Here is a 16,125-nt window from a genome sequence, read left to right as displayed (position 1 = left end):
CAATTCCTCCAACCCGAGAGAAATAAAGAAAAAAAAGTTACCCCCCCCCCCCTACAATTTGTGTCCGAAACAATTTGTACAGTGTCGATGTAAATCAGACGTTGGTGGCGCGCTGACACTCTCTGCTACCATGAGCTACCGCGTACACCAGACACAGTCTACTTTATACCTTGACAATGGTCGAGAATGTGGCACGGCTATAGCAAGAGAATATATCCCGACCCATTTTCAAAATTAAAAATCTGAGAAGTACCTACCTGTTTTCAGACAACAGCGGATTTATTTCGTTAACCCTCTTTCAGAGTCAAGTTTCCAGACAAAACAACTTATAACTAAAGACCTGGTGTACTGTACAAGATGGTACACATCGGTAGGTATTGTGGTCTCTTATAACACAGCTGTTGTTTTTAATCTGGTAGTGCATCACACACATGTGTGGTTGAACAGTAGGGTTTTATACCTCCATTGTTGTATCGCACAACAGCCTGTGTCTACGTCACTGGTTTATGACATCGACACTCCGCCAACATTTACATGGAGGTGGTGCACGGTCTATGGTTATGCAGTGTAAGAAATATAAATATAATAATAATAAGACATTTATATAACGTCATATATCCACGACAGTGCTCACAGGCCCTTCACAATTGAAATAAATCATAAGGTACAACACGGGGACAAATACAAGAATGACTGAAAAAGGTAAAAAAAAAAATAAAAAAAATAAAAATAAAATAAAGAATGTAGTGCAGGAACATTATCTTAATAAAGGTAAAACGCTATTTTAAAAAAATGGGAATTAACAATAACAATGATTTAAAGAGATTCAAAGAGGTTTCGACTAAAATAGACATGTAAAACAAATCTCAACAAATGATTCGTAAGAGTAATTCAGTTTAGATTACACACTATAAATCTGGGTGAAAAGGTGAATTTTCAACTTGCGTTTGAAAGTGTCAATTGATGTGCATTGAAATATGAATAAAAATATATCGCCTTATCTCTCGATTTTCATAAAATATGCTCGAGGATGTAAAATTATAGTTATTATTCTGGCATTTTTTTCTTCATTCATTCACCAGAAGAGTTCTCTGAAAGTATTGACTCTATACTAGTCGTATCTTGACGTGTAGTGAAAAGACCCCTTAGCTCACTCGCAATTTTCATTAGTATTTGGTATTATTATTGTATTCAGAATATTTAAATTCAACACACGTAATTTGCATAATTATGTAATAAAATATGAATTAAATCATACATGACACTTTGTTCTGTACGTTTATTTATTTTATTGGGAATGCCACTTCAAGAAATTTATAAGCTTTGGGTTTTGGAGATTTTTTTTCACGATTTAACAATGTATAAATGCTGGTTAATTGCCAGGAAACAGAAAAGGCGAACTCTTTTTCACCACTGTTGTTCTTTCTGAGATGCACCACTGCTTGATAGGTTTTTAGTAGATATGAGTATTCGTGATTTTTTTCTCATTGAGATCTAGACGTGGCAACAGCTTTGTTACACACACCACTGTAGTACGTCAGAGAGTGAAATAGTATATTGATATATTGTGTTACATCATAATGTACATTTGCTGTTATTGTTATCATTTGCCTTGTTAAAGAGTCTCTTCATGAGATGCTCGATCAAACCAAACGACACTGCAAAGAGAGAGGAAAGCCCATCGCAAATCATGTACAGATGTGGATATGTAGCAACATTTTGTGTTAACCACCCATAGTCATAGTGTTTGTAACATTGGAGACAATGGCATACAATGTATTTACATGACTCAGATAATTTCTGTAAAAAGTATGAGACATACAACAGGAATGACACAAAGAGCGATAGTCACATCACGCTGGTTTTGATTCTGTTTATGAAAAAAAAGTGATACAGTGGAAAGGAGCAGAATGCCTATAGGTACATAGTCACGCACATGCACACGCACAGACAGACAGACAGTCAGTCAGTCAGTCAGACAGACAGACAGACAGGCAGACAGACAGACAGACAGACAGACGGACGGACGGACAGGCAGACAGACAGACAGACAGACAGTCAGTCAGTCAGTCAGTCAGACAGACAGAGACAGACAGACAGACAGACAGACAGACAGACGATGTGGTTGATAGAATATCTATGTTTCACTCGAAGTGAACTCTCATTAAACCTAAGCTTCAAACATTAGTTAAGCTTTCTATTGCCCCAAAGAAGACCTCTCACCACTGAGGGCAGTAGTTTAAATGCAAATGTAGTCTCTTACCCCTTCTGGTTAAACTCAACCATAAACAAATTTCGATCATAGTTAGTTAGTTAGTTAGTTATTTGGTTAGTTAGTTGAGGCTATGTTCAACCAATGTTGGGTGAAGCCCTCCTCCAGCAGAACCTGATACTAGCAAATTGAAGAAGTGTGTGTTTGCTTTCCCTTTTTACCATCCATATACCAAAATATGTAACCAAATTCAATTTTTTCTCAACATCATTACTTCTAAGTATTCAACAATGAGACTTGGCTAACTTATAGCGCCGACGATATCACATTCAAATACATACATCTTACCTATGTCGGTGTTAGGGTCGAATTGGTTTGGTGTTCCAAATACCAAAGATTGTGTAATTGAAGCCATACTCCCATTATTGATGTCATCAATGGTGCTTTTGTCTACAGCTAAGTAAAAAACAGTCCAATTATTTCACCTTTAGTATACCAAAATATTTGGGCATACTTCTTATCTCACCTTCATTACTAATATGAACAATTCAGATAAATAGACACAATTAATATTATCAGTCTTGAACAGTTTGAATGCACACAGTAATGTTATATATGAAGGAACTATAACGCACTGTTAATGGTTGCAATCTTATTAACTGTGTTAGTCAGAGTTGAACCTCTAGGATCTGCATTCTCTGTCCATGCCTTGCTGTCTGGTGACCCAGTTCCTGTTCTTATTTCTCCTTTTCCTAAAGTACTTGTTGACTCTTAAATCAACGTACTAGGGGGTAATCTAGCCATCGCTATTCCTGTAGTGACGTCAGCTATGGTTGTCGTTGCTGGGGTGAGTGTGCTTGAACTCTCACTGGACACTGACCTAGATTGTGGCTGGAATGTCATTTTATCTTCATTTGGTCTAGTCTCTTCTCTTTCTGCCAATATCATTTTTCCATTATATCCACACTCATATTGTCCTGCCCCCCCCTCAAAAAAACAAAACAAACCAAAAACAAAACAAAAAACAACCCAATTAATTTCATACTATTGTTGTTTGATAACTGGCAATTATAACATCGTAAAATGAATAGTCAATGTAACCTATTAAGGTATTTTCGGGCCGAATGAAGAAAAATATTGGAGGACAAATAATTATACCAGAGCCAGTACTATCAAATACAATACGGTGAAAGTAACGAAATTTTTGAACGTTTTTAATTAACTCATATTTCAAACACAGCAGAACGAGTGACATAGACATGTGTTGTCCTAACATAGAATAAAGAGAGTATATATTCCATATTTGGTGTTGTAAATGTCTCTTGCATGGTATAATAATTTGTGAAGACACTTTTTTTGAATATGACGCGCTCTTAAATTAACACATGTTAAAATATATATCCCTACAATATCAAAATACATATACCCACAACATCGTGTAGGATTAAAACATTCACATTGCAACCTCTATCCTACCAGGTCCCCAATTTTACAGCTGGGTTGGCTAAGGCACAATCATGGTTCAAATCTTGCCCAAAGACTTAGTTCACAATGTCACAATACAGATGATGTAATGGTAATAATGGACATCGTCAAACAATATATGGTGATTACTAGGATTATGCCTCTCGAGTACTCATCAGCCTTTCTGCTAAATATTTCACAGAATTAAAACCAGCAGAGGTAGTTCATATGACGTGTAATGAAATTTTATATCGATGTATATGTAAATTTAAACCACTCTCCATCTGTTGTTTGAATGCGATATACACACTATGCTCAGAAGGTAGTGTAGCAGTATCCGCTGTTTCCGGACTGACAGATATATATTCTATTCACTTAAACACTATATCAGAAAGCCAGAAGGCTGAAATACACAAAATACTACTAAGAGGGGTTACAAATAGTTGTAGTATCATGCTATATCTAGTGAGTCCGGGAAGAGCGGATACTGCTACACTACCCTCTGGACATGGTGTGCATACAAGTAAAATACAACAGATGAAGACAAGTTTCATTTACATACATCGACATAACATTTTATTCATTACACGTCATATGAACTACCTCTGCTGGTTTTAATTCTGTGAAATATTTAGCAGAATGGCTGACGACTGCTCTAGAAGCATAATCCTAGTAATCACCATGTATTGTTTGACGATGTCCATTATTACCATTGCATCATCTGTATTGTTTAACTATGAAGGTAAGTTGGTGTATTTAAAACAAGATTTGAGTAGTGTCTTAGGAGTCGAAGAGAATGGATTGGGTGTGGCATCTATGAAATGTGATTTAAGAAAAATGTAAACATTTGATGTTCCCATGCTATAGTCTTTATACTTTACACTTTATATATATATATATATATATATATATATATATATATATATATATATATATATATATATATATATATATATATATACATATATACATATGTGTGTGTGTGTGTATATTCGATATATATATCGAAGGTTCCACATTCAAAAACGATAATATATGTATATATACCTTGATATTGTATGGATATATCTTTTAACACATTAGCACATCAAATATCACTATGTTATTGTCAGTTATCAGAACAGATAGGATGAATAGTATGATTTTATTGTTTGTTTTGTTTTGCCAGGACGATGTGAGTGTGGACACAATGGAAGAATTATATTGGCAGAAAGAGGAAAGACTAGATCAAATGAAGATAAAGTGACATTCCAGCCACAATCTAGGTCAGTGTCCAGTGAGAGTTCAAGCACACTCACCCCAGCAACGACAACCATGGCTGACGTCAGTACTGGAATAGGGATGGATAGATTACCCCCTAGTACGTTGATTAAAGAGTCAACAAGTACTTTAGGAAAAGGAGAAATAAGAACAGGAACTTGGTCACCAGACAGCAAGGCATGGACAGAGAATGCAGTTATGAACAGTAAGTAAAAGTGTCTTCATATAAATTATAACATTACTATGTGTCTATATTTGTGTGTATATTTGTCTGAAGTGTTCATGTTAGTAATGAAGGTGAAACAAAACATTAGGAGTATGTTCAAATATTTTGGAACACGAAAATAAATATAATTGGACATTTTCTTTTTAAAATTAGCATTGGACAAAACGTGTCATTGTTGACGTCACTGAACAGTGTTACTACAATTGCACCAGTTTTGGTGTTTGGCACAACACACCATTCGACTGTAACACTGACATAGCTAAGAGATATGTATTTGCTAAGAAACTTGTATTTGTAAGTGATATCGACGGCTCTATAAGTTTGCTAAGTCTCATTGTTGAATGCTTATAAGTAATGATGTTGAGATATTAGGTGAAATATTATGAAAGTGAATTGAATTTGGTTACATAACATGCTTTGATATATAGATGTTGAAAAGGGAAAGCAAATCACACTTCTGCAATTTTCTAATATAAGGTTATGTGCATAGAATACTAACCAATAATAAATTAGCGTTCGTTGGGGCTGTTACTTAATGTTCAAATATGGTATATGTGTCAGCTCAGATCACTGGGTTAGGCTTTAGTCATTTTGTATGCACAACTCTAGATATAGGATATCATGAGAAGGATCAAGGTTATGAAATGGAGATGGACAATGCACTTAGCAAGAAATCAAAACAACAGGTGGACCAAGAAACTCACTGAATGGCAACCAAGGACAGGAAAAAGTAGAAGAGGAGGAACACACAAGGGGATGGAGCAATGAAATAACAACATACACGAATACGGCAACATGGAATGACAAGAGATGAGCGAGAATGGAAATTGCTGAAGGAGGGTTCCACCCAACATCGGGTTAACATAGCCTCAAATAACCAACCAACCAACCAACCAACCAACCAACCAACTAACTAACTAACTAACTAACTAACTAACTAACTAACTAACTAACTAACTAACTAACTAACTAACTAACTAACTAACTAACTAACTAACTAACTAACTAACTAACTAACTAACTAACTAACTAACTATTCTCAACTTTTGTTTATGATTGAGTTTAACCAAAAGGAGACTACGTTGCTATTCAGACTACTGCTGTTAGGGGTAAGGTATCTTCTCCATGGCAACAGAAAGTTGTCATTAACATCACAATGTTTGATACTCAGGTTTAATAAGAGTTGACTTTGAATGAAAAATAAATATTCCACAAACCACATCACCTTTTTCTGATTAATTTACAGCTGTATATGGCATTGGGCTGGATAACCAGATGTATACTCTTCGTTCCTGGTATGGAGATGAGTGGGATGGACCAATACCTGATACTTGCTGTGTTGTAGATGTTACTGTGTTGGCAGATGGTTCTTTCCTTGGTATTGATACAGAAACTGTTTTGCTGACGAAGACTGATGAAGATGTTGCATGGATCGAGAGGGTGCACGGCTGCTGTATAGTCGACGTAATTAAGCTACGCACTGGAACTATACTTGGAATTGGTCTAGAGTATAGGTTATGGCCGCGTTACAGAATTAATGGTAATTGGCCTGGTCCTGTAGCAAACAGCTGTTGTGTGAAATCTATAGCTGAAATGCCCGATCAGACAATCCTTGCTGTTAGTTTGATGGGTACACTGTATCATCGTCCCGGTATACAAGGAAGATGGACCGAGATTGATGATAGTGTTGTAGTATCTCACATCACTGTTGACCTTTATGGTACAGTACTTGCTACTGGTCTATCGGGTGGTCTATGGATGCGTGATCATTATGAGGGAGATTGGTATGCTAAAATGCTCGAGTCTAGATACATGAAATCTGTGGCATATGATAACAAATAATAATGTAAGTATAAGCGTTGAAATGGAGAATTTTTTTTTTTTTATCTTTTATTTTTTTTTCTCATAATCTTAAAATGTATTAAATTTGTTATTCATTTCAAATTTTGTAGAGGAAAATGTCTTATACCCTGAAGTTTTTATAGCTGACATTTTAATTTAATATAACAACTTGTTCCAATTACCCTTTTCTAATTTATAAGGAGGTTGACATTGTGTTTTGTTGACAGGTCAAGTTATCATTTTCTTATTGTATAAAATGATTCACAAATCTGGTAGATTTGGAGATATTTGTTTTCTTATTTTTGTTAAAATTTAAATTCTTCGATTCTGAGTCTAATGCAGTTTTGTTCCTATGGTTTGTCACAGGGATTATCGACTCCAAACGCCTTATATATGTTATAAGTGCACGTGGATTATTATTTAGATGTGATATTCATGGCGTCTTGGCTTCTCTACACACAGGAAGTACAATTGGTTTTTATCCTTAACTCGACTGGTTGCTAGATCAAACAATCACAACTGAGTGGCTATAAAGAGTCGATTTAGCTTTATCTATCAAATTCTTATGGATAGACTTAACGTGATTAAAAGTTGTAATAATTATTTATAAAATACTAGCATTATAAAGCCTTTCAAAACTAAGTATCGTTAGATAATTAAACCTTTTTATGTCAGGAAATTCAAATTAACAATTAGAATGTATTCGTGAAATTAAACCTCAAAACTCTTTGTACAGAAAACGGTTAATTTTCGTTAAAGAAGAATGTGTATTGAATGATAAATTATAATTTTAAGTCATTCTACATCTCTTGTAACCTGATATAAATTATGTAAAAGGATATCCAAGAAGGTGAACGAATAAGTAGCCTTACAGAGTAAACTCTCAAATGTGATTACATATGAAATCGATAACAAACAAACAAACAAACAAACAAACAAACAAACAAACAAAACAGAACAGCAAGAACAGTCACAGTAATAACAACACAACCATCATCATCATCCCAAAATTCGACTGCAAGTCAAAAACAATTGTCGGCTTCTTCTTTTTCAGCAACCTGACTCAAGAAAAAAAGTTTACCATTATTTGACTCGCACCTTTTAGTTTTGATTATAGTGCTGTACTTGATATCCTATACTAAAGACTAATGTATTTTATTATGGTATCATTTGACCTTTTTGCTATTGTCACAGTTATATTTAGCATCATTAAACTATTGTGCCTTTCTCATTTATAGTGTATAAATGTCATTTTGTGTTTTGTTTTGTTGTGAAATATTCATTTCGATTTCTTTGTACATTCATCATGTCACCTGGACTCATCTGCTAATTTCTCTGCGTCCAATAACATCCATGTTCACATTCTAACACCCAATCACTTCCTTCCTTCTATATATCTTTACTCACATGATCATTCCTTTACAAGTAGGCGCGACAGCCTAGTTAATGTAGAAGTATCGACATGGCCAGTACGGCCAGACAAGACTAGTATAACTTTTGTGAGTATAATTGTAGTTACAGAATAACGGTACGGTCAATTGCACGTTGTGAGATTTACCGTTCTTGGTGAAACCCCCGTGATACTATCTGTATATATGAAAGACGGCGATTACGAAATGAATCGACAACAAGTTGACATTAATTCAATCAAAATGCCAATGACAAAGTTATTGTATGAGAGCCTTGTGTCGAGAATATGTGCTGAAACACAGGGACTTAAATGGTCGGAAAGTTGGACAACAAATCTAGGGCCCATGACTGTATCTGCTAATAGAAACAATTACCACACGTGACATTTTCCCCACATACATTCGTGCTCTAAGGTACTAAATAAAGAGAACAGTAACTGCCATAAATAGCGACAGGTTTGTTGAAAGCTTAAAAAATCATTTTAGACAAACTGTCCTGACCAGAAACATTTGTTTTTGGCCTTATTCTGATTTCGATTTACATTGCAACTGTAGGTGTGCTGTATCTTTCTCTGTGTGAGTGTAAGATTGTACGAGTGACTGACGATAAGTGTATGACATGTCTCTAGATCCTGTAACTCGACAGTAAGATAGTAAGAGTGGAGAATCATTCAAATTATATTGCTCTACCAATAAAGAACATAACCTATACTCTCAAAACGTAACACTTGTTGAGAATCCGGGCACGAAGAGGATTATTTATTCTCAAATTTCTATCTAAAAAGATTATGCGACGAGTAAACCATTGTGCGTGAAATGGTACAATTAATATATTTGTAAAATTTGTCGAATCATAACTTGAAAGCTGCCGTGGCTTATTCTTGTGAAATGTGAGACTCAAATTTTTGGCTAAGACACTGAAGACGCAGCACTGGGAAAGAGGTAAAACATTTTAATATCTGCCAGTTTTTTTTTTACTTAAATATATCGGAAATCGGAAAGTAACTTTTTATATTTAATTAATCATTTGACATAAAGATTGGAAATTTTAAAGCAAGCATGTTAAGTTGTATAAATGTACTGGTTCCTCTGACAAACGTTGAAAAAACACATACTTACGTTGTTTCCTGTGTTGCTCAAAACACGTGTCTGTCAAATTTTCAAAATCATTACTTTTCCCACGTTTTAACCTTCTCTAAAGAAGATTTATAGTATGGCGATATCTGTCGGCCTTCCTGCCTGTCTGTCTGTCTGCCAGTTTACCTGCATACCTGCCTGCCTGTCAGTCTGTCAGTATGCCTCCATGTATGCCAGTCTCTGAGAGAGAGAGAGAGAGAAGAGAGAGAGAGAGAGAGAGAGAGAGAGAGAGAGAGAGAGAGAGAGAGAGAGAGAGAGAGAGAGAGAGAGAGAGAGAGAGAGAGAGAGAGAGAGAGAGAGAGAGAGAGAGAGTGGGTGTGTGTGTGTGTATGTGGGGGGGGGTGCCACAGGCCAAAGAAACTGACTGGTCCCTGACATGTGTTTTAAAATGTTTGTCATGATTTGATAAGTGTCTTGGTTGGGGAGGTACGAGCAGGTTGAACAGTGTACTCGAACGTGTACATCAAATGCCTGCTAATATATTTTTTCCTAGCATCAATGGTCCGTATTTTTTCTTTCAAGCAACTCTATTTGGCATCCCCCATCTCCCAAGGCCCCCCCCCCGATGTCAAATGGTCCACACCTAATATGAAACTTCTACTTTGTTTCGTCCGGAGGGTTTCCTGACTTGTAGTATTTGCCTAGAGCGATACAAGAATGCCTGGTCTTCTGCCTCCTTTCTGCCGCTGTGAGTGTAGCGCCAGCAGCGGCAGAAAGGAGGCAGGGGACCAGACTAGTAACACACGTTATGACCTGATTTGAACTCTGAAGTCATGACGCATCACTCAATTCGGGAAAGTCCCCTTCATATCACGAGCACAAAATATGGCAGATAAACAACAAGCTGTTCATGACCAATTATCAGAGCGTTTCCTGACTTGTAGTATTTGCCTAGAGCGATACAAGAATGCCAGGATTTTGCCGTGTCATCACTCCTTTTGCGTTGAATGTCTGACAAAATATGTGGAAATGCAGAAGGTGTTCAAATGTCCCCTGTGTAAACAGAGCTGTAACACACCCAAAGATGGCGTCTCGTCCTTACCTGCTAGTATACACGTCAACGATATCATGGAAATTCTGGGCAAACATGTGACAGTATCGTCTGTTGAGGTTAGTGCTGTCGGAACAGCAACTACAGAAACAGACAAAACGTGCCAAATTTGTGAAGCTGCTTCCAAGTTCTCGAGATGCATCGACTGCGGACTTGACATATGTTCGAGATGCACGAAAGGTCACAGAAAGGTCCCTGCAACCAGAGCTCATCAGATAATAAGCTATGAAGAATACGAAACAGCAAAGGCAACTGATCACTTCTTGGCAGCTCCACGGACTGTTACTCAGAAGAAAGGATTGGTGAGTCAGTTTGGAGAGAAGGGTAGACAAACTGGACAGTTGGGAGACTACCTACGTGGTGTATCAATGACCACTAAAGGTGATGTGTTAGTATCTGACCCTGGTAATAATAGATTACAAACATTCACATTACACGGTACACAACCAAGAGTAATTCAGTTTTCTGGTTTTAGTAAACCTGTTAGACCTCAATTCACAGCAGTTACTAAGGAAGGTCATATCTTTGTAACTGATGGTGATAATAGTCAGGTGTTTGAATGTAATGAGAACGGTAAATTGATTAGATACTTTGATGAAACTAATCTCAACCATCCCCTGGGTATTGCAGTTAATTCTAGTAATGGTAGGGTTTATGTTGTAGATAATGTATCACATTGTGTACACATTTACAAGATAAATGGGAAATATATCAAGTCATTTGGCAGTCAGGGTAGTGGAGAGGGTAAGCTAGATTGTCCCTGGTGTGTTAGTATAGATTACAACACAGGTAATGTCATCATATCAGACAGAGGAAATAATCGAATCAACGTTTATACAGAGAATGGCGATTATTTGTTTACATTTGGTAATGACCCAAGCAAAGTAGGTCAATGTAATTGTCCATTTGGTGTAGCAACAGATAAAGTTGGAAATATGTATGTGTGTAACTATGGAGATAATAATGTAATGAAATATGATCCTTTTGGTAATTTCATTTTTCGTATTAATCGTTACCAAGATGACCTGAGAAGTCCTGTAGGTATCTGTGTGACAGATGATGAACCGTGTGAAATTGTGGTGTCCGAGAGTGATGCTGGTCACATCAAAGTATATGCACAGTAAATATTCACAACAAACTAAAACCACACCATGACATTCAAACCTCAATGGCTATTATCCATCAGAAACCATCAGAAACCAGAGACAGTGATGACATAAACGTGAATACAAAATACTGTATTCACTACTTTATTATGTTTTACATGTGAGAATTATTTGTCATACGACAATAATAAAGAAACTAATTTGAACAGTATTGTTTGTAAGATTTTCAATTAGTCTAATCTAATGTGCATAAATCTGACAATTATATGATTAATTTTAATTTTTCTTTGTATAAATGGGATGAAAGATAATACTAATATATGAGAATAATTATCATTACCCAGAATGCATTGATAAATGAACTGTAACTATGGGAGGTATAATTGTACTGAGGTACTATTGTATTAGTTTTGATAGTATTGTATTTTATGTTAACCACCATACATTAGTGGAACTAAAAGATTATCATTTTGTCTTGAAAAAAATCATAGTCAATATTACTCAGAATGCATTGATAAGTGGACCTTATATATAAGTATCACAAGACTTAGTTATTACTGTTTTAACTGTTATAACTGCATTCAAGATGTTCTCCCTGTGTATGTTTTCCAGTGTATTGAACTTTTCAAGTGTTTCAACTCCATGCCTAATTATGTTGATTGAAAAACAGAGATTATGACATAAAACTTATGTTATACTTTTATTTATGTTTTACAACCATTCCCATCACAGACAATACACTTTTGTAAAATTGTATGTTTATTCAAATGTAATTGTAATATGATAATAATGTGTATTTTAAGAAAACTATACCAATATATTTATCATTACAGATAGAGTAGGTACTTTTTTTCAAAAGTCAACTTTTATTTATATTCCTTTAAAAGAATATATACATCGTGTAGCTCACAAAGCATTAGCCAACCTTTTCAACATTTTGTTCTTCTTAGTATAATTGATATAAAATATTTCTTCTCTTATTATTTGTTCAATATCTCTTCTTTCCAAAATTCTCGCTTTATAAACGGCGAAAGTCGCCACCATCAAGATTAAATTAAATACATCAAAAGTCTTACAATATATTCTGTATCCATACACAATGTGCTTCCACAGCAGCCGTACATTGATTCTATACAATTGATTGATTATATTTAGGTACTTCTTAATATTCATAATAATAATAACAACAACAACAACAACAACAAAATTTAAAAGTACATTGTAAATTACTAAGAGTTTTTATCAAGTGTGTGGATATATTTATTGTTTGTTTTAGTATACTCAGAAACTAGTCATCATGACGTCATATTATTTTCATTTTAGTCAAATTTCCATGGTATTGTAACATTTTATATAATTTATAGTGGTTTTTATTTTATGATTTGTTAATTAATATAAAATACTGAAAGCATTATTAAAGGTTTTACAAATTATGTAAAAATTGATCAGAAGTACTAAATATACGAAAAGACAAATTTACCCACCTTTATCCCACCTGTGACCCACCTAACCACCATTTCTGTCCAGGGGTAATACGAGACACAGTACCACTTTTGACTGTTTACCGTCCCCCAGGTAAGAGATCACCTGGATAGATTAAGTCAAAGGTGGTACGTCTCATACTCACCACATTTACACATCCTCTGCTCAAGATTTACTCTAGATGGAAAGACATGGTCACATATGACTTTTCGTAAAGTGATATTGTCAAAAGATTTACAAGTCACAAAGCATAAAATCAATTCTGGTATAGATTAAGATAAATCCAAGTGTATTGTACATTGATGATTTTTAAATGAGGTATTTTTTAACACTCGACTTTGGATTTATTATTTTTTGTTCTGTATTCTTCTCATCTTTCATGATAGTGTGATTGAATAAACATCAATGAATCTACTACAGTTGTATATAATAAAGAAATGTAAATACTTTAGCCAAATATTAAAATTTATGTACATTTCCATGGCAACCGTCACGTGGTCATTATTGAGATTAAGAAAGTTCAGTCTATATAACTTCCTGACACTACATAATTTTTTTGTGTTCTATAAGCTTCTCACCTCTTTATATTTCAAACTTTTTTTTATTGATTTCAGACAATTTTTTGGAAAAGCCAATTAGTACTCACTGTGTCACAGATAGACTGTCGACAGTCGCTCGCGCCTTTTTTTCCTACGATTTATCTAAACTCCGGTCCGGCGCAACACTAGTATAATCGCAAACTGATTTCGAGAGCCGAATTGCTCGGGCCTTCGGCCCTCGATATCAGTTTGCTATTAGACTAGTGTTGACTACAATACTACAACACACGCAAATATAAGCTGGGTGAATTCTCTTATAGACGATCAATTGAATTATGATCTTTGACTATGACAAAGATATAATATTATACTAACTTGGTTATATACATATTTGTTTAGCTTTGTGGTCACCATATGGACTACAGAGGGGATTAACGCCCTCACAGTTTCACATTGAGTAAAAGCTCATTATTATTCTAAGCATTACGGGACTGAGAAGGGAGAGTCCCTTTACTTGCCATAACAATAGTATGAGCTAGCTGTAGGAAACATTGAAAGCGAATCAACACATCAGACAAAAGTTGTTAAGGTGACCCACCATAACACCACCCACAGACACTTTCCATTGAACACACTGATATGTTGATGTAAATTCGCTTTAGGGCAATACAACCCAGTTAGTAGCAGGATGTTATTCAAGTTAAAAGTATTACTAACCTCTAGTTTCTACCAACATTTAATTTTTTTAAATGGAAGTAGTACTCCCTTTTTCATAAATATTAACTCAGTTTCATTTCTTTAAGAATACACAGTTATCTGAATTTTAAAGATTTTCTATTTTTATGGAAAGTGTCGCTCTTTACTCAAAAATATATCAACTATTCTAATATTATGACGTACTAATCTTTATCACGAATCATTGAATTTCGGAAATACTAAACTTATCAGTGTATTTGGCATCACCAAAAGAAATGTAAGGTATTCATTTCGTAGTCATTTCAAATCTATAAAGCATTGGTCATCCCTATGCATACACAAACTCACTTGCATCATTACATGGTTACCCACGCCCTGTACTCCTTTGGTCATTTCTATGGTTACTTTCACTTATTCACTAGGGTCATTTGAATCTCAAAAAGATAATTGCATAATTAATTGAACACTAATTTTTTTATTTAATCCATTTTATATTTCGCAAATTATTTGACAATTGGCATTAGGAGAGGGCAAAGGTGACGCCAGTATTTTTCTTACTTGCTTTAGTTGATGTCCAGTAGGTCAAAAAATTCCAAATTGCTACATATGTATCGTTCTTTTTCTCTGCTATGAAAGTCAACTTCACCATACTTTAGATTAATATACAAAATATTAACATATTTATCATAACATAATATTAGAGTAATACATTACACTACAATAAATAGCTTTTTACACTACCAATACCATCGCACAGGTAAATATGCACTGGGTGAATTCACTGTGAAACAATCAATTGAAGTGTGAACTAAGACCTACGACAAAAGCGTAATATTATGCTAATGTCAACTTAGAAAAATACATATTTCTTTAGTTAGATGTAAACAATTACGAGAGTATACAGAGTTTGTGAGTGAAACCCAACACATACAAGTGTGTCATTTACCTGGCCAAGGTGTACATGTATATTGTTTTGTTATCTCTGATAAATTTAATCAGGTCATTCATATGGTCACCATAATTTTATAAGAGGGTTTAATGCCCTCATACTTGTCGATTAATTAAAAAGTCTTTATTATTCCCATAATCAAGGCACTAAGAAGTAGAATCTGTTTACCTCCCCGCATCAATAGTTTGAACTATCTATAGGGAGCACTGAAAGCGAATCAGCTGACACTGAATTCAAACCCATTATACATTAATTGGTAAGGTGACCCACCACAAACACCACACACACAAACGTTTTACATCAAATACAATGACAAGCTGGTACAATATAATTTTAGGGAAATAAAAGCAGATAGTATGAGGGAAACCCGACGTCTCTTCAATTCCATAGGTTGTCATTGTAATTTGTATACAAATTTCCTTTCCAGGTCCTCAAGGACATTAAGGTGCACAATTAGCATCCTAATAATTGTTAAACTACAAATGTAGCACTTCCATAACGTTTATAGGGGTACCACCAAAGGAGTCAGTTATTTGCTTACCTTTGTTATAGTACTCATATTAACTATTAATACATTACCATTCCTATTTGACCTGTCGGGTGGGGATTCTAGTTTACCTAAATATACATGTCTGGTCCACAGTATAAAATTAAACTTAATTAAACATTCTGATTTTAGATTTTGCTAATGTGAAATGTCATTTTACCCTCCATTAGTTGGATGAAAAGGGAAGTTTCTATTCAAATTTGAA

At 35.0% G+C, this 16,125-nt stretch overlaps 1 protein-coding gene across 1 annotated transcript; it reads left to right on the top strand.

Moving 5' to 3' along the window:
* Positions 1-10,354: 10,354 nt before the first annotated feature.
* Positions 10,355-12,364, top strand: LOC144450270 (uncharacterized). Its single transcript, XM_078140869.1, has one exon. It carries the CDS (start codon positions 10,376-10,378, stop codon positions 11,723-11,725), a length of 1,350 nt encoding a protein of 449 aa, XP_077996995.1. The 5' UTR covers positions 10,355-10,375; the 3' UTR covers positions 11,726-12,364.
* Positions 12,365-16,125: the final 3,761 nt, after the last annotated feature.

This window comes from Glandiceps talaboti, chromosome 19 (assembly GCF_964340395.1).
Source record: "Glandiceps talaboti chromosome 19, keGlaTala1.1, whole genome shotgun sequence".
Classification (NCBI taxonomy): Eukaryota; Metazoa; Hemichordata; class Enteropneusta; family Spengelidae; genus Glandiceps; species Glandiceps talaboti.
This window is presented reverse-complemented; position numbering and strand designations above follow the sequence as displayed.

Coding starts and splice junctions, on each gene's coding strand:
- LOC144450270 (XM_078140869.1), top strand. CDS start 10,376: ATGGCAGATAAACAACAAGCTGTTCATGACCAATTATCAGAGCGTTTC.